The sequence below is a fragment of the Tremella mesenterica genome (assembly GCF_000271645.1).
Source record: "Tremella mesenterica DSM 1558 unplaced genomic scaffold TREMEscaffold_3, whole genome shotgun sequence".
NCBI classification, from domain to species: Eukaryota; Fungi; Basidiomycota; class Tremellomycetes; order Tremellales; family Tremellaceae; genus Tremella; species Tremella mesenterica.
In genome coordinates this window covers 897,776-919,852 of record NW_006711227.1, presented here as the reverse complement: position 1 = coordinate 919,852, position 22,077 = coordinate 897,776, and the positions used below count along the sequence as shown (strand labels likewise).

The 22,077-nt window shown below is 46.8% G+C and overlaps 10 protein-coding genes across 10 annotated transcripts; 5 read left to right on the top strand and 5 right to left on the bottom strand.

Annotated features, from left to right (window-relative positions):
• Positions 1-148: 148 nt before the first annotated feature.
• On the top strand, positions 149-3,281 carry TREMEDRAFT_61106 (uncharacterized protein; the record flags this gene model as incomplete). Its single annotated transcript, XM_007003453.1, has 11 exons — positions 149-289; positions 330-438; positions 469-665; positions 1,285-1,417; positions 1,467-1,632; positions 1,677-1,866; positions 1,921-2,197; positions 2,240-2,418; positions 2,696-2,945; positions 2,990-3,083; positions 3,125-3,281. The coding sequence occupies 11 exons, from the start codon at positions 149-151 to the stop codon at positions 3,279-3,281; spliced, it is 1,893 nt and encodes a 630-aa protein (XP_007003515.1).
• Positions 3,282-3,939: 658 nt separating this feature from the next.
• Positions 3,940-5,588, top strand: TREMEDRAFT_61105 (uncharacterized protein; the record flags this gene model as incomplete). The annotated part of the gene is made up of 3 exons (XM_007003452.1): positions 3,940-4,714; positions 4,765-4,921; positions 5,300-5,588. The coding sequence occupies 3 exons, from the start codon at positions 3,940-3,942 to the stop codon at positions 5,586-5,588; spliced, it is 1,221 nt and encodes a 406-aa protein (XP_007003514.1).
• A 358-nt stretch (positions 5,589-5,946) lies between these two features.
• On the bottom strand, positions 5,947-8,453 carry TREMEDRAFT_61104 (uncharacterized protein; the record flags this gene model as incomplete). The annotated part of the gene is made up of 7 exons (XM_007003451.1): positions 5,947-6,278; positions 6,300-6,311; positions 6,460-6,479; positions 6,518-6,725; positions 6,824-6,899; positions 7,116-8,307; positions 8,374-8,453. The coding sequence occupies 7 exons, from the start codon at positions 8,451-8,453 to the stop codon at positions 5,947-5,949; spliced, it is 1,920 nt and encodes a 639-aa protein (XP_007003513.1).
• A 622-nt stretch (positions 8,454-9,075) lies between these two features.
• Positions 9,076-10,063, bottom strand: TREMEDRAFT_61103 (uncharacterized protein; the record flags this gene model as incomplete). The annotated part of the gene is made up of 4 exons (XM_007003450.1): positions 9,076-9,108; positions 9,156-9,210; positions 9,236-9,306; positions 9,386-10,063. The coding sequence occupies 4 exons, from the start codon at positions 10,061-10,063 to the stop codon at positions 9,076-9,078; spliced, it is 837 nt and encodes a 278-aa protein (XP_007003512.1).
• Positions 10,064-11,394: 1,331 nt separating this feature from the next.
• TREMEDRAFT_18354 (uncharacterized protein) lies at positions 11,395-12,277 on the bottom strand (the record flags this gene model as incomplete). Its single annotated transcript, XM_007003107.1, has 6 exons — positions 11,395-11,524; positions 11,565-11,675; positions 11,751-11,808; positions 11,853-11,951; positions 11,995-12,095; positions 12,216-12,277. Coding segments are annotated over 6 exons (561 nt in total), but the record flags the coding sequence as incomplete, so codon positions are not given.
• Positions 12,278-12,517: 240 nt separating this feature from the next.
• TREMEDRAFT_73516 (uncharacterized protein) lies at positions 12,518-13,965 on the top strand (the record flags this gene model as incomplete). Its single annotated transcript, XM_007003694.1, has 6 exons — positions 12,518-12,714; positions 12,838-13,012; positions 13,272-13,552; positions 13,706-13,783; positions 13,837-13,877; positions 13,918-13,965. The coding sequence occupies exons 1-6, from the start codon at positions 12,558-12,560 to the stop codon at positions 13,963-13,965; spliced, it is 780 nt and encodes a 259-aa protein (XP_007003756.1). The 5' UTR covers positions 12,518-12,557.
• Positions 13,966-14,179: 214 nt separating this feature from the next.
• Positions 14,180-15,640, bottom strand: TREMEDRAFT_61100 (uncharacterized protein; the record flags this gene model as incomplete). Its single annotated transcript, XM_007003449.1, has 5 exons — positions 14,180-14,373; positions 14,437-14,538; positions 14,638-14,757; positions 14,812-15,006; positions 15,316-15,640. 5 exons carry the CDS (start codon positions 15,638-15,640, stop codon positions 14,180-14,182), a joined length of 936 nt encoding a protein of 311 aa, XP_007003511.1.
• A 490-nt stretch (positions 15,641-16,130) lies between these two features.
• Positions 16,131-17,702, top strand: TREMEDRAFT_14638 (uncharacterized protein; the record flags this gene model as incomplete). Its single annotated transcript, XM_007003100.1, has 5 exons — positions 16,131-16,404; positions 16,583-16,792; positions 16,926-16,972; positions 17,096-17,386; positions 17,451-17,702. Coding segments are annotated over 5 exons (1,074 nt in total), but the record flags the coding sequence as incomplete, so codon positions are not given.
• Positions 17,703-18,454: 752 nt separating this feature from the next.
• On the top strand, positions 18,455-19,828 carry TREMEDRAFT_61098 (uncharacterized protein; the record flags this gene model as incomplete). The annotated part of the gene is made up of 3 exons (XM_007003448.1): positions 18,455-18,881; positions 18,980-19,114; positions 19,428-19,828. The coding sequence occupies 3 exons, from the start codon at positions 18,455-18,457 to the stop codon at positions 19,826-19,828; spliced, it is 963 nt and encodes a 320-aa protein (XP_007003510.1).
• A 443-nt stretch (positions 19,829-20,271) lies between these two features.
• On the bottom strand, positions 20,272-21,957 carry TREMEDRAFT_16198 (uncharacterized protein; the record flags this gene model as incomplete). The annotated part of the gene is made up of 4 exons (XM_007003103.1): positions 20,272-20,483; positions 20,727-21,043; positions 21,254-21,662; positions 21,846-21,957. Coding segments are annotated over 4 exons (1,050 nt in total), but the record flags the coding sequence as incomplete, so codon positions are not given.
• Positions 21,958-22,077: the final 120 nt, after the last annotated feature.

Here is a 22,077-nt window from a genome sequence, read left to right as displayed (position 1 = left end):
GAATCTGCCACATATGCAAACTCCGATGAACATAAACCCACCAATGAGATGCAAAGTTTGCAGTTTACTCCTCACTCAATTACATTCCACTTTCAAAGTATACTTACATAAAGCATAATATCAAACAAACACTGAGAGGCTTGAAACAATGCCCTACACCTGTCGTGATTGTCATAAGTCTTTTGTGAAAGATTGTCTCCAGCTTGAGACCTGCCCAAAATGTCGAAAGATTGAGCAGGTCAGCACCAACCCCAAGGATTCTGACAAGAAGGATATTACCTACTATGAGGTGAGTACAAAAGTAGCTTAATTACTGCTGAACCTGTCAGTCTCGTCCTCAGTGCTTGACCTGTGGGATATTTGGTACACAGTGCTTTCTGAATGCACCACTGGAAGAAAAAGCAAATCCGGAACTCTGTGATAAGTGCAGGCGTGACAGTAAGTTGTTTATGTAGTGGGATAACTCAGCTGACCATGTGGATAATGCAGAATCTCTGGGAGCAAACCGTCAAGCTGCTCATGCTGGACTACAGGGAGCTGCTTTCAGGCAGAGTGTTCCCATGCCTCAGCAAGGGATGGCATCTGGTACTTGGGTACTTGATGAGCGTGCTCAAAGAAAAACAGCTTTGAAAGCAGGCTTGAACTCAAAGGGTCCAGCCATGCAAGTACGAATTCTGATAAGTGGTGTCACGAACTACGTCGTGACACCTCGATTACTCCACCAACAATGACCCTCCTTTGGCCATCAAAACCCCATCACGCCTTAACCTCTTTACTCTACACGTAACTCAGGACTTCTGACACCAAGTACGGCGAAGTTAGACGGAGTTAGGCTAAGTAGGGACAATGGGAGCAGAAGTACGGCGAAGTTAGACGGAGTTAGGCTAAGTAGGGACAATGGGAGCAGAAGTACGGCGAAGTTAGACGGAGTTAGGCTAAGTAGGGACAATGGGAGCAGAAGTACGGCGAAGTTAGACAGAGTTAGGCTAAGTAGGGACAATGGGAGCAGAAGTGCGGCGATGTTAGGCGGAGTTAGTCGAAGGAGGAAGAGGATGGCCGAGGGCTTGGGGAAGTTGGACGAAGTGCATTGAAGTACGTCAAAGCGCGAGAGGGTTGGATGAACGTCTAGGAGGAGTAGATAATATTAGCTGAGAAGATCGCTGAAGTTCTTCAGCGATCCTTGATTGTTGTCAGTAGTAAAAGACAAATAGAGATAGCTATATACAAATCGAGATACATCGCCATCAGTAGAACAAAACCCCAGTTAGAGTAACTACGCCAAAGTGCGCCGTAGTTACACTCCTTTCGACGTCTGCGCCCTCTCGGTTGGGTGAGACATCGACTCAGGAGCGTCAAGTTAGCCGAGGTTCGTCGACCGTCGGTCTGCCAGAAGATAGTTGTTCGACGGCCGTGACAAGTGGGTACTCCTATGGTATCCTTCCCTTGTAGACTTCAATGACATACAGTCCATGATGGGAAAGCACAAGAATGGAATCCAGCCGTCTTTGATTCCCTATTTGTGGGCAATTGGAAAGAGACCCTCAAAGTAAATTTGGCGAAGGCTCTGGAACTTGGCCAAGCAATGTGGGAACAGGGAAAAGGGGAAGAGGAGACCGGACTTACTTATGATCAGTGAGTGCTGCTCAAGAGTCATGGGTGTGTGCATTGACCGACAGATGCAATCCCCGTCCAGCGCTGCCCAATCAAAAGAATGAGCCAATTACTCCTCCCGAGGATTTGCTTCCCCTCAGCTTGCATGAATTTTACACGACATATTGCAAGGTAAATCGACTTTACCTTGTGAAGAAGGATACAGAGCAAACTGGTTTTATTCGAATATTCTTGCTTTTGACCATAGATGAGAAAGTAAGTTTTAATCCTGTGTTTCAAAAGTGGAGTCACAGAGCATTAACCTTGCAGAACACATACAAACTTCCAGAGCCCACTCAACAAGTGGTCCATGAACACCTATCTCATAGTCCACACCAATCAGTCACATCTGCTTCGCGTCTTTCTCGACGTGCAGCTTCTGCCCCTTATGTCAGATCCTTGACCAATACCAGCAACCATTCAAGTATTTCAATGACAACAGGAAGAACCAAGACCATAGCTACCGGACAAAATTTGGCACCAATCAGTAATCTGTTTGCCGGGTTCCGAGTGTCAACAGCGGCATTACAGAATAATGGTACCCTAAGTGAGTTGTTCATTGATCATGGCAAGTAGTTGATGACCCCAGGCCGTATGGCCAATTCTATCTCCCAGTCACATGGTTCTATCTTTGAGTCTATACAGTACATCAAGACTGTCTTCCAACATAGGGATGATGGAACTTTGTTTGCGGTTCAGAGTGCTCCTGAGACTGGATTACTTGCCAACACGCCCTTTGATTATGGCAGCCACAAACAGGCATTCGAGGTTGGTGACATTGTTTGATGTTAGGAGAGTGGCTGATGATGTGCAGTTTTGACATAATGATATTGACCTTGTGGCTAAGAAGCACTTCCGATTTGATAAGAAAGTATGGTCACTTGCAACGATGTCAAAATCAATCAATCAAACACTCCTTGAAATGGAATGCAAGAAAGCCATCCTCTTGGCCTCATACCTTGAGGCGTTTAATGAACTGCTCCAAGAGACCTATCAAGAATTGGACCTACCAAAGCTCATATACACGCCATGCATCTTCATCAAGCTGATCTCTGGAGAAAACAGTGGAGAAACTTTCATGGTGGAGCCTGATCTTCGTCGTGCGGGAAGCTATATCAAGATCAACAACACTGATGAGTTCATTCCTCCAGATGAAGACGAAATCAAACTCGAGCATCAAAGGTTGTATTGCTTCATGCATGCCTTCACACATTTTGTCTTCCATCGATCTGTCTATGGCGCCAAGACCGTGGAGGCACGAGAGGCAGCAATGGTAGTCATTGCTGATATTCAAGGTGAGGATTTTATTATTTGAAACCAGAACGCTGATGGCGGCTAGGGTTCCTTACACCACCTGCGGCTGCGTCCCGGAAACAGAGACACGGATCTGTAGATTGTGGACAATTTCATCTGTTTGATCTGGTCACTCATACGTGAGCACACCTGCCTGCAGTCAATTGTAACTAATTGGAAGTGCTAGGGGCGATTCAAGCATGGGAGATGGAGGTGCTGGGATGCTCAACAGCTTCATGAATGCACATGTGTGCGGGGACGCCTGCAAACAGCTTGGATTGGTGACAGCAAAAGGCCATCAAAAATCCTTTCCTCGACCACTGAAATTCGTCCCTTGACGTGCTATGCCATGGTGGTTCCAACAAGCGGAGAAGGATCATGAAGCAAAACTCAAGGCCCAGAGCTCTGCAAGTACTAACAATGCGGTGAGTGTTCCACTTCAAGTGTTATCAGTGACTGATAGTATATAGACATCACAAGGTACGGAAAATGAGTCAAGCAATATGGTGCAAGAGCCACGCGAAGGTGCGGAGGTGGATGATGAACTTGTGGGAGATGAGTCGGGCATCTGAAGTCTGTCCGGAGTTATGGTACGTCCTGTATTTACTTGCAAGATAGCCTGCTAATGCTAGAGGACAAAAAGCTGGCAGTGAACCTCTCAATCAAAAGAGCAATGAATGTATGTGCTTGAATTTGGAATTCATTGCATAAATTGCACGATAACAGGGACAACAGGGAACAGGGAACACTGAAGGGAACACTGACGGGACTGATGTTCGGTTCAAATTGACAAAGTGCCACACTTGAAGTGCCACATTCAAAGTGCCAAAATGTCAGGGCCCTTGAATATAATAACCCTGCTTGCGCTGTTCCCCGAAAAGTCGTACTAAAAAATTTGATGTCTTACACAGCTTACAAATATTTGACGGGCAACCCTGAGACAGAGACACTGTTGACTTCACCTCTTCATTGCGCTCCTCGTTGGTATACCTCAATATGACTAGAAACCGTAACAAAGCTTATCGTCAGCACCAGAATCGACTGGAGGATGGTCTTCTCCCCTTCCCACCCCCAACTCAATTCCGGCACACCCTTCATTATCCCTCCATTCTCTCTCCTGTTGGTCTTTCTGTTGATCTTTTTATCTCTCTATTCTACCAAAAGCAGTCCATTTTATCACGTTCAAGTCATCTCCTCATCCCAAACCCAGAGTATCAATCTCAGACCTTGTCTAGCTCGCTACCCTGCTATGCGGCATTCCGACTGCGTGGTGTGATCTCAAAAGATCAGCAAGAAACTCTCTACACATCGGTGGGAAAGGTATGGGATGTTGGCCTTAGATCACACACAATAGCTTCTAGAGGTGCCGGATTCCATCAGTGGTGGTTTGGTGTGTGGTGTAGGTATGCCAACCACAGTGTTGTCTCGGCCGACTCTCGACAGAAGGGATCTCAGAGCGAGGTACTTGAACTCCTGAAAGCGTTTGATGGAATCTTTGGAGACAAGCCGAGAACAATGCTTCATCGTCTTGATAAGAAGGTCGCAATTTCAATGGCGCATAATCACTGGCGTGTTCACAATTATTTGAAGGACTTGAAGGAGAAGTTCAAGACAACTTCAACCCCGACTCCATCTAGTTTCCGGAAAACAGCTGAAAGTCTTGACAGTACTCACTCTCAAGCCACAGCAATCAGACTTGGGGGGATGGGTATGATGCTGGCAGTATCATGGGGAGAGGGAACGGAATGGCATGTAGATGCTAAGGACTATGGTGAGCCCAGTTCGCAGATGTCTTCGATAATGGTCATGACTAAGAACTAGGCAACCACTATACAATCATATCAGTCCTCACATCTCCTGCACTGCTTCACCTACCCGAACTCGGATGTACCATCCTCATACACCCAGGGGATGTTGTTGGCTTCTTGGCACACCGTTATCTTCATAAATTAGAACCAGTACCACTCGATACCTCAGCGTCAGTTGGGACGTTAGCGGTTGGAACGACAGGGAGCAAAGGAAGCGTAGGGAGCCGGGGAAGCGTAGGCAGAAGCGTAGGGAGCAAAGAGGGGGAAAGCGTAGGGAGCGAAGGGGGGGAAAGCGTAGGGAGCGAAGGGGGGGAAAGCGTAGGGAGCAAAGGGGGGGAAAGCGTAGGGAGCAGGGGAAGCGTAGGGAGCGAAGGGAGCGAAGGGGGGAAAAGCGTAGGGAGCGAAGGGGGGGAAAGCGTAGGGAGCGAAGGGGGGAAAAGCGTAGGGAGCGGAAGGGGGGAAAGCGTAGGGAGTAAAGGGGGGGAAAGCGTAGGGAGCAGGGGAAGCGTACAGAAAAACGTAGGGAGCAGGGGAAGCGTAGAGAGCAGGGGAAGAGTGGGGAGCAGGGGAAGCGTAGCAGCTGGAACCTCAACAACTGGAACCTCAGCGGTTGGAACAACAGAGAGCGCAGAAAGTGCAGGGAGTGGGGGAAGTGTAGCAGTTGGAACCTCGACGGTCGGGGCAGCAAGTAGTGGAGGAGACATAGGGGGTGAAAGAAGTGTAGACGTGACACCCAGGCGGCAGGTGGTTTTTACTTGTTGGACAGACAAGAACACTCAAGCTCGCATGGCTGAGTATCGTCATTTTCATCAAGTGGTATTGGTAGATATGGAATAGGCTTTGTAGGTCATGAAAGTATGCATACTGATCACCATTCAATGAAAGAAGGTGTGTTGCAGTACGTCAGTGTATTGGTGGATGAAGGGGATGGATAGAGATCGGTGATCGGTGGGTGAGCGAAGGTAACCTGAGACTTCCCGGCCACCGTAACTTATGTACCTCTTGCACTTCAACTGTCATTCATCCTCTGATACTTCAGTACGACAATACGTCAAGCGGTATTTACAATCTCACTTTCTACTGACTTTCTAACCTAGGGTATAGGTCATGGTACTGGTTAGATTCATCAAGATATCGGACAAGTCGGTCAGGCTCCCTGTTCATCGACGATCTCGAAGACGAGGATTCTACTTTGTCAATACCGAACGCGCTGTTCCGCCAGTCTGACGAGACGGATACGGCCTCGATAAGTCGAAAATGTCTGCCATGACACAGAAGAGCAGATATAGGGGAGGAGGAAATCTGAGGTAGGAAGTGGCCATGACGCCTTAGCTTCGACGGAAGTCGTGAGTTCCGCGCAGCCAAACTTCCTCCCCCATGAAACCATGACACAGGGTAGATCAAGTATCGAAATCCACATCTGTAGCCGTGAATCGATTCCCACGTCCTTGACACCTTCCGATTCCCCCCTCTTCCTCGCGTTCATGTCATATATCGGGGACCTCATTGCTGATGAAGCAGGAAAAACTGACATTCACGCCGGCTCACTTTCGATGTATCCTGGCCGGATAGCGTGCCCTGGATTTTTCACCATCCTGAAGATACCTCAACTGCCGCCACAAGATGGGGCTGATTTCGCCATGGATAACTCGTCATGACAAACTTGCAAGATAGTCCATACTCTGTTACACATAAACTATTCACTTACCCAGCTTACTATCTTGACACCTGTACTTTCCACACGAATGTCTACTTCCTGTACTGACCAGTCGACTGGAGAATGAGATGCGTAGTGTATCTCGGCAGACCTGGTTTCAAGATGAAGAATACAGGTTTGTCGGAAACGGAGGAAGAGAAGGAATCGATCACGTTTACCGGTGGTTGGCACGGAGTGATAGTCCGTAAAAGGTCCAACTTGTTTCTTCCCATTATACAATCTTTTTCTCTTCTGATCTATCCTTTCGAACAGCTGAGCTGGATTCGATCTAGTACAGTTTGTAGGGTCACATCACTTTGAACCCTGCAAGCCAAGACAAAGGCAAACATCAGTTGGTTGCCATCAGCCAACTGACCAAAACCCCATCTGGGACATTCCTCATTCCGACTCTCATGCATTCTATCACTGTACCTCCTTCCAAGATTGAGCTCCTATTTTGTACTACAAATATGTGTTTGACCGAGAATCAGACTGCTTATGACAGCCCACTGTCAAGTGGCCATCTCTGAGAGCTGAACCAAGCGATCCCTGAACTGATCCACTACAGTATCTCCCTCACTCCCCTTGTTGTCCCCGTTGGCCAGTGAAGTGTGAGCAGTCAGTGCTGTTAGGAGCTGATGATGCATGGACACCATGTCTGTGCACACAATGATGTTTGACAGACTTTTGATCTTCTCAGCCTCTTTGCTGGTGACATTTCTGATACCGTTTAGTCCCTCCTTCCATTCCTTCACATATTGTTTAGCCCTCGAGGCGTTTTCACGGTCCAACCGGATTTCCTGAATACCGTGCCAAGCGTGGGACAGGTATAAAGGGTTGGACTCACAATAGAAACATCTGCTTGTATGATCCTTCTTGAGACTTCCCCATTCAATGACTTCTTGTGAGGGATCATATCCATCCTCCAGATGCATGAGACGACAAACAGACTCAACAGCACTGAACAGCAGATCCCAGGGGATACCGGTCTGCTCTTTGTCTCCTGTGCAGACTTGAGAGCCCCACTCCAAATATTTGAGGTGATATTCATATGATCCGGTGAACTTGCCAACACATGGTCGGCTCAACAAATCAACCAGAATCTTTGTTTCAGGTGGGTGAGGGGCCCCACCCCAAAGACAAGCTGTAGCTATCATTGCATCTCGAGTTGGGCAAAGAATAAGTATCGCCAGAAATTCACTGTCAAGCTGTTCTACTGCTTTGTCATAGGACAAAATTACTTCAGTACCGGAGGACATTTCTTTGTCTCGGTCGCCAGCACGGAATGGTATAGGGATAACTTTCTCCGCGGTGCCTGGTATAGGTTGTCCAGAAGTGGTATTCACATATGTGGGTGCCCTGGCCACATGAACATCCTGAACATCAATAACCTCAATAGCTGTGGTATTTGCTTCATTGTCAGTGGTGTTCACTTTTACATCAACGAGTTTGGCTTTGAGTGTCTCCAGTCTGGTGTAGTCCTTCCATAGGTTTTCAAGACTCCCATGGGCATGCTCCAAGGGTTGCATTGTGCGACCCCCATGTGACTGCACCAGTTTGCTGCAAAAGTTGCACTGGCTAAGGTGCCATTTTGACAGTTGGAACCCCGCATGATTCCTGCCAACCCTGACAGCAGCCTCAGCCCAGCAAGCAGCCTCAAGGACACAGTCTGGTACTCCGGTCAGGCCATAAGCCATAAGCGCCGTGTACCTTGTTGATGGTTGGGGAGATCCTCCGACTGATTCTTGGGCTAAACAAGCGTCTGACCTCTCAGACCATTTTTGATACTTTTGCGCGTACTCCACTACACCTTGCCATTCACATTTCACATTCTCATCACAAACAGTAGGAGCGTGGTCACTGCAATGATTGCTCAATAGCTCATTGTCACAGGAGTCTTCCGTGGACATTTATTATACCACTCACAATGAGCTGAGAATTTGGGTCTGCAATGGGAGAGTGATGTAGAGGTTGGGAGAGAGGGATTTGCAGCCCCCCTCTCTCATATCTGCCTGAGGGAAACCAGGAAGGCTATAGCCACTGTGTCTCCCTTCATCCACTTGCACAGCCCAGATCCTGATCAAAGGAGAAGTAGGAAGGCCCACCTTTCTCAACATCATCTCCCACACCATTCCTACCATATAGGGCTTGCAGGAAGTTGAGGAGGAGTGGACGGGTCCAGAGCTGGCCTCGGAACCCCAGGAAGCCGTAGACTCGAGACCCGCACGGATCAAGCCTGAACCCAACGATTGTGTTGGATTTCCTTTTTCACCGCAACTTCCCCTACGTCATCTATTCCGTACGATGGGAGTGTAAGCCAATAGAATCGGCTCGCAACGGTCACACTGTTTATAATATTATTCCCTCTTCTGTCGCTTTCCGCTCCGTCTTGTTGTCCTCTGAACTTTATTTGATCATCTCTGGTTTGCTGCGTATGAGCGGAATACAATGAGTGTGGAGAGATGTGGATTCGATGCAAACTCTTTCTCCCTCTGTATTATCATCTAATGATAACTAATGAGTTGCAAACAAAGAGGGACACAGTCTTCCAAGAGAGAATCAGATTGACATCACATCTATCGGGTCGGAAGGGGTGCAGTCGAATATCCTCACTTAGCGGTCCCCCTTCTACTGTCCGGTCTCCACTCCGGCATCAGACAACTATCCATATTAGTCCATCATTACTCAGACAAGTCAGTAGGATTGACGTAGGCAGCATGTTCAGCATCCTCGGTTCGGAACAAATTTTTCGGGCTCGATCCCCTTCATGTCATCACGATTAACTCACAAGGCTATCATCACGAGCACTCCGCACTCATGAAACCTATAATGTGGTCGAGGTTCGCTCGTCAAAATGTCCTGTACTCTGAGCCACTATCCAATCTATCCACAGACTGAAGTCCTCCGCTATCTTACGGGTGGTCATGGAGGTTCTCACTTGCTCCGTGCGGATACCTCTCAGTAAAGTATCCCAAGTTACTTTGGCCTCGACTGCTAGACGCTCTATGTCAGCCCGACAGGGAGCCGCGACGATACCCTCAAGCATGCTCGTGAGCTCAAGACGCAATTTAGTTTCCAGGTCCAATTCACGCTCAAGGGGTTTGCCGGTCCGTCTGTTCTGATTGTCGTTGGACGGTCCATCCCCGGTGATCGAGAGCGGGATGCCATTTTCGGGTGCAGTTGATATAACATTGACAAGTTCGGTTGAGCTATGCTGACACATACCGTGTGGAGCTAGACTTGACTGAGTTATCGCCGAGGCTACTTGGGCTCTCCTGTCTGAGACGGTCTGGTCGTCCTTACCGAGAGCGACAATATTGTCATAGGAGCGATGGAGAAACCTTGTGACCTTGACAGGGTCGGAAGTCATTGTGTGTTCACATGCTTTACAAGCGCCGAGATGGTCCAATCGGAAAGCACCATACCAGCTATCGCGGTAGGAGCGAGCAAACCCTAGAGGCGTCTCCCCAGGGAATCGCTCCGTCGCATCTTCCGCCAATGATACGAAACACCTAGAACGAGCGGCTTCCTCCAAAGGTCCGTACTCGTGGAGCCAGGGGAATGTCTTCTTCCTGTTTGCATAAGATATCAGCAGCCCGAATGTTCTGCTGCACATGCAGACCCTCTTTTTCACGGACCGTGATTTGGAGGGTCGTGGAGTGCGTGTGTTGCGGCCGGATGCGGGCCCTTTAGAATTGGACTCTTCTCGTTCCCCGCCCCCGAGTCTCGTCGACGTTACCGAAGAGTGATACGGACCTCCTGTCCCGCGATGGTGAGATGACTCCGTTCGGTTAAGTGGCATTCTCTGTTCAAGATGTTTTGAAGGACGTACAATTGAGATGTGAATAAGGAAGAAGAGTTGGGGAATTGGGTTTGGGTTCTTCATTTTTTAAACTTTTGACAGGTATGTCATAGATGAATGGATGGACCTACTCCACATTTTGCATTCCAAGTCCGATGAAATACAGGGAGAGGATCACCAATTCCCACGTATGTTTTCTTAGGCTACAGGGGAAGTTTCAGCTGAGACGAGTCAGCTAAATCCTACGATGTCCTATCAGGGTAGCTCAACTAGAGGGGTTTCATTCAATGATCCATCTCACATCTCCGCCGAAGGTGGGAGTGGGGGGGAGTGGGTAGAGTGAACTCACGATCGATAATCCCTGTCATTCCACGAATTCTAGAACTTTACGAGTTATCATCCTTTGTGAGACATTGCCTCAATGACTTCATGAGAATTCGTATTCGTGACACGTCACAGACATCACTATTTCGAAAGTTCGATCGACCTGGTCATCGGTCGTTGCTTTCCTTCGAAGGCGAAAGTTCTCGACCACGACAGTTTTTCCTGAATGACGATCTGTCTTGCTCCGACGTGTCGCAAGCTGCGTTATCCCAGTTCGTTCTTGGTCTATCAAGTCCGAAAGTCGTCTTGAAAATGCCTCAATGATCGGTTCGCTGACCCAGTGGGGTGAAGAGAGGATTGTGAGGGCTTTGAGGGAATGACAGGCGACTTGGTTGGTGACTGTATGATGAGGGGCACAAGGTGCTGTCTGGTGGCAAGAACAAGATCGGGGTTTGATTCGACTAAGGTATTCGGAGCGAGATGAGAGTATGTTCTTGAACCGGATCATGGTTCCCTAAGCAATAATATGAAACAGTGAGTGTAAACAGGAGTGTGAAATCAGATTGCCTAAGTTGGCATCGATAGTAAAGTGAGTTACCTCGAAGTTGACATACCTCATTCGAAACAGGATACCCACGGCTAGAAATACAACACAACTTCAATGGTCGAAAGCCTCATATGGCTGTAGACTCCTTCAGACTTTCCCTCAACCCCTGCTCCTCATCCGCAATGAGCTTTTGAAACCTGATACCATCCAACCCCTGCTCGTATCCCGCCGACGCCACATTTCCTAGTCTCGTATGCGAAATAGGATCCTTTCCTTTCCGCGGAGTTGATGGTGCACTAGACAGTGTCTTCATTTTGGTGTCGTAAATCGTTTCGGGAAAGGTAGAATGCAATGCTCTTTGTGCGGTCATGGATAGGAATGTCTGTCGAGAGTTTTGCCACAGACTTCCCGTCAGCGAGTCCACTCAAGAAGAGCGAAACTTACAGGAAGGTTTGCTTGTTGATTGCATCTTCTTCTGTCACTCGCTCTAGATACGGAGTTCGGAAACTATTTTTGATCTCATGTAAAAGATGGGGGACGTGGTGAATTCTTGGTCTATCGCTAAGCTTTGCTCGTAGTCTTTCGATTGCAGACGAATGTCGATTGAGGACAAAAGAACTCGGAGCTCACCTCCAATGTCTCATATCCCCTAAAGGCGTCCATACTTTCGTCTTGGGATCTATCATAGCTTCTTCTCAGCTCCATAGTAGAGGGAGGGAGGTGAAGACTAACGGTGATATACTTCAGAATCGAATGTAACCGTCGGACGAGTTTGAGGGTAATTGAGAGGAAAGTCTAATATGAAACGGAGCACCGAGCCTGCGTATGGTCCTGTTATCAGTAAAATACAAGATGTGAGGATGTTGCTGCATACCTCGATGGACGAAGAATACACCATTCCATTTCAATGGTGAGTCGACTGAAGGGATGATGTACATACCCCTTGGGCAGTTATTCGGAACTCGAACAGATGAGCTTGGGCGATCAGCATCATTCACCGCCATTTCGAGGGAGAGAGGTCAACATAGCTACTGGGGAGGTTGATTGCGACAAAATGTGATCAGAGGTCGACGGAAGGGTGGGAGACCGACTGACAATTCCGTGCTTAGCTCTGCTACCAGCAGTGGAGATATGTCCTCTCGGGTGACAGATCTTGGTGGTTCTTTCTTAGGAGTGAACATCACGATGATTCAGCAGCAGGCTTCAAGTAGTCGACTTGTTTGTCTTCTTAATGGATGCACTTAACTACGAGTAAGTGAAATAGAGTAGTAACTCAGAGCAGCATGTGTGATTCAGAGTAGTGAGATGGAGAGTGGAGGAATTCACGTGACTGGATCCTTCCGACGGAAGTTGACCAGGGACGAAATTCTACTCACCACTCTCAACTACGAATAGCTTTTTCTCACACTCACGATCATCTAGTAGCAGCTAGACATCATGGCACTCCGATTATTCCGGCCTCTACTTCGTACCCCAGTCCTTCGAGTCGTAGCTCGTCCTACTCCTCTTCTCCGAGGAAGTCTCGGGCTGGTTTCCGCTCCCAAGCAGATAAAGTCGTTCACTTCTTCTCCCCGGAGGTTAGGGAGTGGCGAGTGTGAGTCTTGACGTCTTTGTTTTTCATCCTGACTATTTCATATATGTACAATGAAGAAGCCACACGAGAATCAACCCCAATCAGCTAAGTAATGAACGTCTGGGGGTTTATCTGACCATTCAGCCGATACTCAACTTTCCTCCGCTCTGGCGTCAGAACATACCTATGAATTAGAGTCTGCTTCTCCTTCCGAGATACCAGAGTTTCTGGAGACATTCCAGGAAATGAAAATATGGGATATTCAAGATGTTTCTGGATCGGAGGATGTGGTTCTGACTAGAAAGTTTGGTAATGAAACGTCAGTCTTCTCTTCACATTCCGTACTCCCATGTTCTCCCTCTACCACTTCACCTTCTTATCTGCAGCTCCCGAATCTCGCGTACTATGGTCCGTGTCATTCTCCTCTTTATAATACCATTTTTATCTTCTGTCAATTTGAGATACTTAACGAGTTGCATTTTAGTAACAGAATCTGTCGGCGAGTGCGACGTGTTTTCTGTAACGGTGGATTGACCATCTGAGGTGAGGTCAAACTGGGAATTAGGACTGACGTTCAGCCTAAAATTGACATTCCAAATTTCAGATATAGACAATGATTTCCCTTCTTCAACATCTACCGAAGAAACCCTTCCAGAAGAACCTGAATCAAACGGACCGGCCTATGTCACCTGTTCTCTCCTACTCACCAAACCCAATGGCGAACATTGTCTCGCATTTGATCTTGAAGCTGGCGAAGAGGGTTTCGGATTGACCAATGTTGCTGTCCTGAACAAAAAGCTAGGTGAGATGATAGGCGCCGAAGGGGATTGGCAAAGACGAAGCAAGTATATGGGTCCACGTTAGTATCTCCCATTTGTTCCTCACCTTTACCTTCACTTTCTCATCTCGTGATCGTCGACTTGTGGAATGATGATGTTATCGTGGTTCACCATGAACTGCTTTTTCAATTGTTCTCCTCGGAAGATGGCACGGGATTTTGACTGACGGATAGAATTTGACCATTTGGACATTGGGGTACAAGATGGTTTCGTTGCTTATCTCGCCGAACGAGGAGTGGATGATTCTCTCGGTATGTCCCCTACCCCATCCCACTGCTTTCATTGTCGTATGCTAATACTCTAGCTAATTTCATACTTGCCTATTGCGATTACAAAGAACAAAAGGTCAGTTCTCGTCTTGACCTCCGCAATCGCTGACAAGTAGGAATACGTGGCGTGGTTATCACAAGTTGGAGAGTTTGTAGAACTTTAAGATTGCCATCTCTCTTGTAGAGAAAACGACTAGTTGAATGGATTCAACAGATGCATCATCACTCATATCTTCTTCGCAGCTTTGACCGTTACCAAGTAGGTACAATGCTTTGTACGCCCTTTCTCAAATCATCCGCCTAATCTTATGTCTCCTTCCCTCTACCCACTGATCTTCTTCACAATGAGCTGATTTGATACCATATGGCAAGGACAGATCATTTATCCTCCTCATTGGCTTTCGAAAGCAAAGCCAATCCGGCATTGCGACGAAGGATGATACTCATCGCACTCCAATCGAGGGTCGGATCAATTTCGGCAGCTTGACGCATGTTATCCGCTGCCATTTCGAGAAGAGGAAGTTTGACAGGAGGATTGGCATCACTCCCGAGAGAAAGGATATGTCGACAATCTATAATTTAGTTCCTATCGACAGAAGTCACAAGTTCGGTGGAAGAAAGAAGGTTTGACTGACCTTTGAGACCGGTGGTAATGAGGAACCCGTAAGTCGGGTCGAAATTACCTTCTGAGATAACTTTACTATAGTGACTGACTGAAGGGGATCCGATGAATTTTTCTATCAATGTCAACGAACCGTTCTTTCTTCTGTATTGTACTAATCTCCCTTACCGTTTCCATGACAGAAAGGGGTATGGGAAAGGGAGAGATAACTAACCCATCAGTTCGGTGAAGGCAGCTTTGGGATATCCAATAGCTTCCAACATTGCATATAGTTCTCCTAAAAGTTCGAGAATACCAAGAAGGAAACCATTCCCTGCGAACTTTGTTTGAGAACCTATAAGTCAGCGTCATGTGAAGTTGTGAGGTTGCATTGAGTGAGATGACTGACCTGTAGCTACGTTCTCTCCCACATCGATGAGTTCCTTCCCTAGAGATCGGACCAATGGTTTGACCCATTCTTTCTCTTCTTTTGGACCGGACATGATACATACTAACATACGGTTGGCCGCCATTATGGGTAGCCCGAATACTGGGCAGGCTAGGTATACACCACCTGCTTGTTGGACCATTTCGGCAAGTTTAACTAGTGGTAAGTCGTCCTTCTCCCCCTACCCACCTTTCTTCCTGTCATGTCATGTCAATTGTTACAGCCCACTTCATTGACATGTTCAAGATAGAATGCTCAAGTAGGATGATTGAGGTGGGGGAGTTTGTAAGGTTGTATGGGATGAAATGGGTAAGCGGCTAGTCATATCGAACAAGCGGGCGATGAAGTACAACGTTCCAACCGGATTGAGGGGTCATACATGACGACGTGAAGGTTTGTAGAAATTTAAGTATCAATCAGAGACGTTGGGCAATGGTCTAGACAAAAAATGAAGAAAGAACTCACCCGACGTCTTAGGGTTCAAACTACTCTGATCGATGAAAACAACCTTCGCTTTGATCCCTTTCACCAACTCCCCATATACTTCCAAAGAAACCTCGTCGTTCAACAAACAGCTAAAAACTACATTACACCTTTCCGTCACTTCCTTGAGCTCTTTGGCAAAATACGCCCCAGGACATTTCTCCTTGATAGGTTCGTATTTGTCAACAGACCTATTCCAGAGGGTCAAAGGGGGGAAATTATTCTTCAAAGCGTAATCGGCTACATGAGGAGCAATAGCACTTCCCATAGCTCCAAGACCTACATAACCAATTTTCTGTTCTACCATCTTGTTCTATGTTTTGTTTTTCTGTGGTATGAAGAGTTGAGGGAATGATCAAAAATGTGTAAAATGGTCGGTGAAGATTGAAGTGAAAATCCGTCAGCTTTGAAATCAAAGTCAGTAAGTGAGAATGATGAGAAAGAATCGTACAGTATTAAGGGATTATAAATACATGATGATAGAGATCGAACGTTATCAGGAAAGGTGTATAACGTGTGTCTTTCTTGGTGTAAAACACACGAAAAGCCGGTTGACCGAACACAAGACAACCCCCTCGGCCCTCGGGATCAGAAAACACTTACGTAATGTGAATTACCCGATGCGGTATGTTACTTCCCACGTGTCACAGATATTTGAAAGCTGTCCTCGTCATCCACCTTCATCCTACACAGCTTGAAATCACTTCGACTCATTCCCTGTCCTATATTGTATCCGGGGTGCTCGTGCAGTACGTATCAAGTGGCAAGTTAATCTCCTAAGGAAATAATTGAACAACATGTCAACTCCACCACCACCACCAAGACGTATGATTCCTACTTCACATTCCCCCACACCCTCAACCGATCACTCATGGTCATCCCGCTTCAAAGCAACAAGTAAAGTATGGGGAAAGAAAGCTTTAGACAAGACGGTGGTTATCTCTGATAAAGTTGGAGGAAAGGTGAACGATATTGCCGAAAAGAGGTTCGGCACTGAACATTTTTGGCCAGTGACGGGTGATTTTCCTAGACTTATGGATCAGGCGGCTAGGATATTGAGGGCCTTTACAGGTGGGTCAATCATATACACATAGTTCCATCTCGTTTTTCAATCCTTGATTCCATCTTTTGACTGATTCATCGTCATACGTCCTTTTATCCTTTTACCTCCGAACTCCCTTTTTTCGTTTTTCCGGATGGTGTGAGAAAATGGAAATGGTATGGCGATAAATGTGATACTGACAAAAAGTCGAAGGTGTGGCAACCGTGAAGGAAACTACACAAGCCGACGAAAAAGGTAAAAAGACTAAACGCAAGGTCAAAGTATTACGCAAAATACCTCCTAGTGTCATTGCCAACGCTCGGGGATTGGCCATCTTTACGAGTATGCGTACGGGTATAGCGCCTTTCGGAGGCGCAGGAGGTGCGGGTGTAGTGATTGGAAAGTTGCCTGATGGATGTAAGTTTTTGCTGTATCTTTGATCAGGCTAGATACCTATCATCATTCGATAAGGGTCTAATCCGCCGCATCTTAAATATGGCTGTCGTTATGTCGAAAGGATTCTGCCTGAAGACTTTGAGCTGATATCTAGCATGGTCCGCGCCGGCTTCCATTTCACCTAACAATTTATCTGCGGGGGTGAGTGCTTTGATAATTTTTATGCCTTAACATTTTCTTGGATTAAGTTTCTCTACTTTCGAAAGCGGAATTTTCAGTATATAGGGATACAAGTTATGATAATTGTTCCCGCCTGACATTCAGTTCCTGCTCGGCGTCGACGTATATGACTGTATCCTCGTCATTCGAACTCAAAAAGCTTTAGACTCCTTTGCCACCCATAAAGCCACTCTTGGAGCTGAGATCGGCGTCGCCGCCGGACCTTACGGTGCAGGTGCAGCTGTGGAAGCTGGCAAGGAGACAGCACCGGTCTTCAGCTATGTCCGTAGTAGAGGAATGTACGCTGGAGTGGAGGTAGTGGGACAGGTCTTCGTGGAGAGATTTGAAGAGAATGCTACTATGTATCACTGGCCTGGGGTCAAGGCGGGTGATATCGTGAGTTTCTCTTCGTCTCAACTGAGGAAGCTCTGTCATCGAGAAGGGACTTTGCTAATTGTAGCTCGCTGGCAAGGTCAAAGTCCCTCGAGAAGCCGAGTCCCTCATGCACGCTCTCCACGATGCCGAAACCGGTGTCGCTCAAGCTCAACAAGGCGACGCACTCGACGTTGTCATCATCGACGATCCCGACGCTGTGGAATTATCAGATGGTGAAGTCCTCAAACTTCCTCCGACACCCGAAATGACGGATGGACACGAACATGAGTCCGATCCGGAAACAGAACGTGTGAGATATCCATCTTTGAGAGGTTCACGCGTCTCTTCGATGGAGCATTTACCACCACCCGTTCCTCCTCGGAGAACACATCCAGTCGGTAATAGTTCGATCTCGCGTATCAGCACTCCAGAGCTTACGACCGAGAGTAAAGGTCTCGACCAAGGGACTGTCAGTAGGAGGGAGCATGATGACAATGGAGAAGAGCTTCCGAGCTATCAGGCAACTGAGGGTAGTGGAGAACCGATGAGCGAGTCGGAGAGAAGGGAATGGGATCAATTTTTGGCAGAGAGAGCTAGGGAGGGGTTGGAGAATGTGCATGTTACTGAAGAGAGCTTGCGGTAAGTTGTGGGATTATGGGCGGGAGGTGTGAGGATGATCTTGGTTAGGAATTTGTCTCGCTTAGAATAGACATAATCTTGAAGGTTCTAGCTGTACTAATATGAATGTCGAAGGGTAGTTCATCTATCGCCTCCTGGATATCCTGCTGACTCGCTGTAATTGCTCTTACTCGTAAAGATCCACTCGGAAGCATTCCACAGCAGATCGGCCGACTGACAGGAGCCTCCAGCCTCGGCCGAAGTCAGGTGACGTTCCATGACTCCTAAGCGAAGGCCGGGGCCCAAACTCACCTCTCGACCTCCACAAAGCCATCCTTTGAACCATTCGAGTCGTACGAGTAACTATAAAACCACCGAGACCCTCTTTCTCTCCATCAGGACTATAAACACTCCTGCCAACCGTCTACCATACAGTATCATCAACAATAACTCTCATTCAACAACATCGCAATGCCTTCTATATTTCTCTCTGGCGCTACAGGTTACATAGGAGGGTCCATTTTGAATTCACTTCTATCACTTCCTTCTCCTCCTGAATCCATCACATGTCTACTTCGTGATCCTACCAAATCATCTCGTCTTTCCTCACTTTCCACCCCAAAAACGAAAGTGATCCCTTTCATAGGTTCTTACTCCCCCCAAGATCTACCAGCATTGACAGAAGAAATCTCTAAATATCCTGTCGTCATCGAAACCGCTTCTGCCGATGACGTACCCGGTATCCAAGCTATCATCTCAGGTATGAGAATCTATCATCAAAAACATGGACAAAAAGTAGTTTTCATACATACCAGTGGTACTGGTGCTCTACAGACAGATGATAGAGGTGAAATTGAAGGAAAAGATATTTATACGGATGCTTTGAACCCGGAAAAAGGTTATAAGACAGTAGCTGATTTACCGATTACAGCTTCGCATAGAAATGTGGATGTTATTGTTGAAGCTGCGGATAAAGAAGGAGTTTGTGATAGTTAGTTTTACCGGGAACTATTTGGGGTAAACCGGAAGGAAAGGTTTATGAAATTGGAGTAGCGAATGATACTAGTATACAAATACCTAAATTGGTTGAAATGGCTGTGAGGAGGGGTCAAGCTGGGTATGTTGGGAAAGGTGAGTAATTATTCGTACATATACTGCTCCACCCTCTTCACTCTCTTTTGATAAATCTCATATATGTTTCCATCCTTTCATGTCTCTGGTATTTAATCTTCCTCCGGTGTCGCTTTTGATCACTTCACCGTCGCCACAATATTCCGGATCTTACCATTGATACTCTTCCCTTCCGGTCATAATTTTACCCTTCAGCCCGTATCCCTCATTCGTTTCTCTGTTCAATCAAAGTAGTCTCTCCAACGATGATTTCACTTCGCGTCATCTTTCTTGTTCAAATTGTGTTGAGCAAGAGCAACATTCTGATCAACAGGTGAAAATGTCTGGGTTCATATCCATATCCAAGATTGTGCAGACCTTTACACTCTTCTCTACACCCTCATCATCTCAGGTCATCCTGTTCCACACGGTGCTGAAGGTTATTACTTCTGCGTAGCTGGTGAATATCGTATTCGTGATGCTGCCATAGCCATCGGGGAATCCCTATCAGCTCACGGTTTGGCAAAAGAAGGTGCGACCACATTCACAGATGAAGAACTTGACGTTTTGTTCCCTGGAAAGACATTCAAATGGTATCTGAGTACCAATTCTCGTGCTATCGCTCCTAAATCTTTGAGTTTGGGTTGGAAGACTGATAGGACGAGTTTAAAGGGGTTCTTGGAGGATTGTAAGAGTGAAGCGGTCAGGATCGGTAAAAAGACGAAAGGGGTGTAAAGTGTTGTTTTTCTGTTTGGATGGAGGTTGGAAATAGAGGAATAGAGAAAGAGAGGACGAAACGGAACGCAATATGATAGAAATCGAAGATTATGAAAATGAAACGAAGTAAGAAAATATTAGCGAAAAATCAAGTGAAGATAGTGAAATGGAAATAGAAATGAAAGATGTCTAAAGAAGTTATAGAGAATATGCAATGATACATCTGATGAAACAAATAGTCCGGTTGGTGATATACAATACGACTTGTACATTCTCCTATCTTACGACTTGTATATGCAAATGCTAGGTTGTGAAAATGCCAACAAAATGATCCGGAGTGTAGAAAGATTTGGTGGATCGTGTCAAAAAATGGATCTCTCTCACTCCCCACCCACCCCAGGTTCTTCGACAGGTCGTACTATCTCCCATTTCTCACCACCCATCACCTCTTTTCCTTCCTCCTTCGCCCTCGATAACCTCATCTCGGTGATCTGGAAACTGGTAGGAAGCCTCTCATCCCATTTCCCCGTCGAGAGTAATTGTGAAAGACCACGTGTGATAGTGAGGATTCTGGCCATACCGTGACCGTGGAAACCTACCGCTGCGAAAAGGTTGGGTTTGTTGGGAATCGGACCGACCAGAGGGAGCAGATCGTGTGAATGGGCCATGATTCCTATGTATCAGTTCACTCCGACGATTAACTCCTACAGCTTTATTGTAGCTTTCCCGATCCGTCAACAATACATTTCAAAAGTTTGTTGTTTTCCTCCATATCTGACCCAGGGGTAGAATATGTTCTCGATGGAACTTTGATCTACACGGAAGGAATAAGGAAAATAACTTTGACCTTTATCTGAGTGACGAGGAATATATATCAGTAGTGAAAGGATTGTCAAGATGGAATGCAAAAACTGACCAGTCCATAACCTCCCCATACCTTCCCCTCTACCATTCTCCTTCCACCCCTCATAAGTCCGTTCAAACCATCCCTTCATCCATTTCTCCACCGAGGGTAATACCGTAGAATCGTCCAATATAGCATAAATATCATCTCGGGTAGCCAAACCATGGTTGATTGTGGCGGCTGCCCATGTTCCAGCTACGATTCCTGAATGAGGGGTGGAGACGATATACATACCGTTTTCAACTACGTATGAGTGATCGAGGGATTTCGGACCGGAATATGAGAGAGGAGGTGTGTAGTTTGCACAATGACCGCGATATGGTGTCAAGCTCTAAGTAAGCCTACTGATTCGTATTATCCCCTGTCATGTTTTGTATGGGAGCCTCACGCCCTCTTCGACCCTGCTTCTTCATCCGTTTTGTCCCTATTTCTCAACGTAATGTTACGAGGTGAACGTGGCCAACGCAAGGAAACAATCGAACAAATGCGAAACAGAGCAATAATGGGAGGGGAGAGGAAAGACAAGAAGGATCACTCACTGAGCACTGATACCCATCCCTCTCTCGGATTCCGGAAACAAACCACCAGTGTAAGCATTCGTACACAATACAACCACCCCAGCTTTGATCATACCCCTACTCGTCTCCACCTCCCATCCTTCTCCGAAGCGTGACAGATTCTTTACAGGTGCCCAGGAATATAATTCCGCTCCTGAGCGCATTGCGATTTTCAACAGCTCCGTGGTGAGTTTATGAGGATGTACGCTTCCTGCTGGCCCACGGTTGTATGCTATGGCATTCGATACACGGGTTTTTTGAGCTGCTTCCAGAGGGTCGGTACATAGCGCCCATTCGTATGGTTCTTCTTTCAAAGACGATTGATAACGGGCTTGGAGATAGGTTTCGTAGGCTGATGATGAGGATTGAGCTCCTTCGGGGGACGTAAAAACTGTTTAGTCAACTATTGGACTATGCGTCTCCCACTCACACACATCATCCCCTTACTTCCTGTCAGAGTCTCACTCAGCACGACACATAGATCTTTCGACCGATGAATATTTCATAAAGATTGGAAGGGCCGTAACAAATGAGCAGGAAGTAAGGAAGAGAGACGAGTGATGGAAGTAAGCACCTTCATATTTATACCCTTTCCAGAAGTCCACCTTGTCAACCAAACCCTCTTGAGTGATCACTTCAGCCGCATAAGCCAAAGTCTCACGTTCATTCTCCAAGATCTTGACCGCTTCTTCAGGCGAGACCCCAGCTCCACCTTGAGATACAGGTCTGATCAAACTGGGGAAGACGCAGGACCAATATGACCTCCATTCCGTCCTGCTTGGTGGTCAGCGACTCCTCTCTCTCAG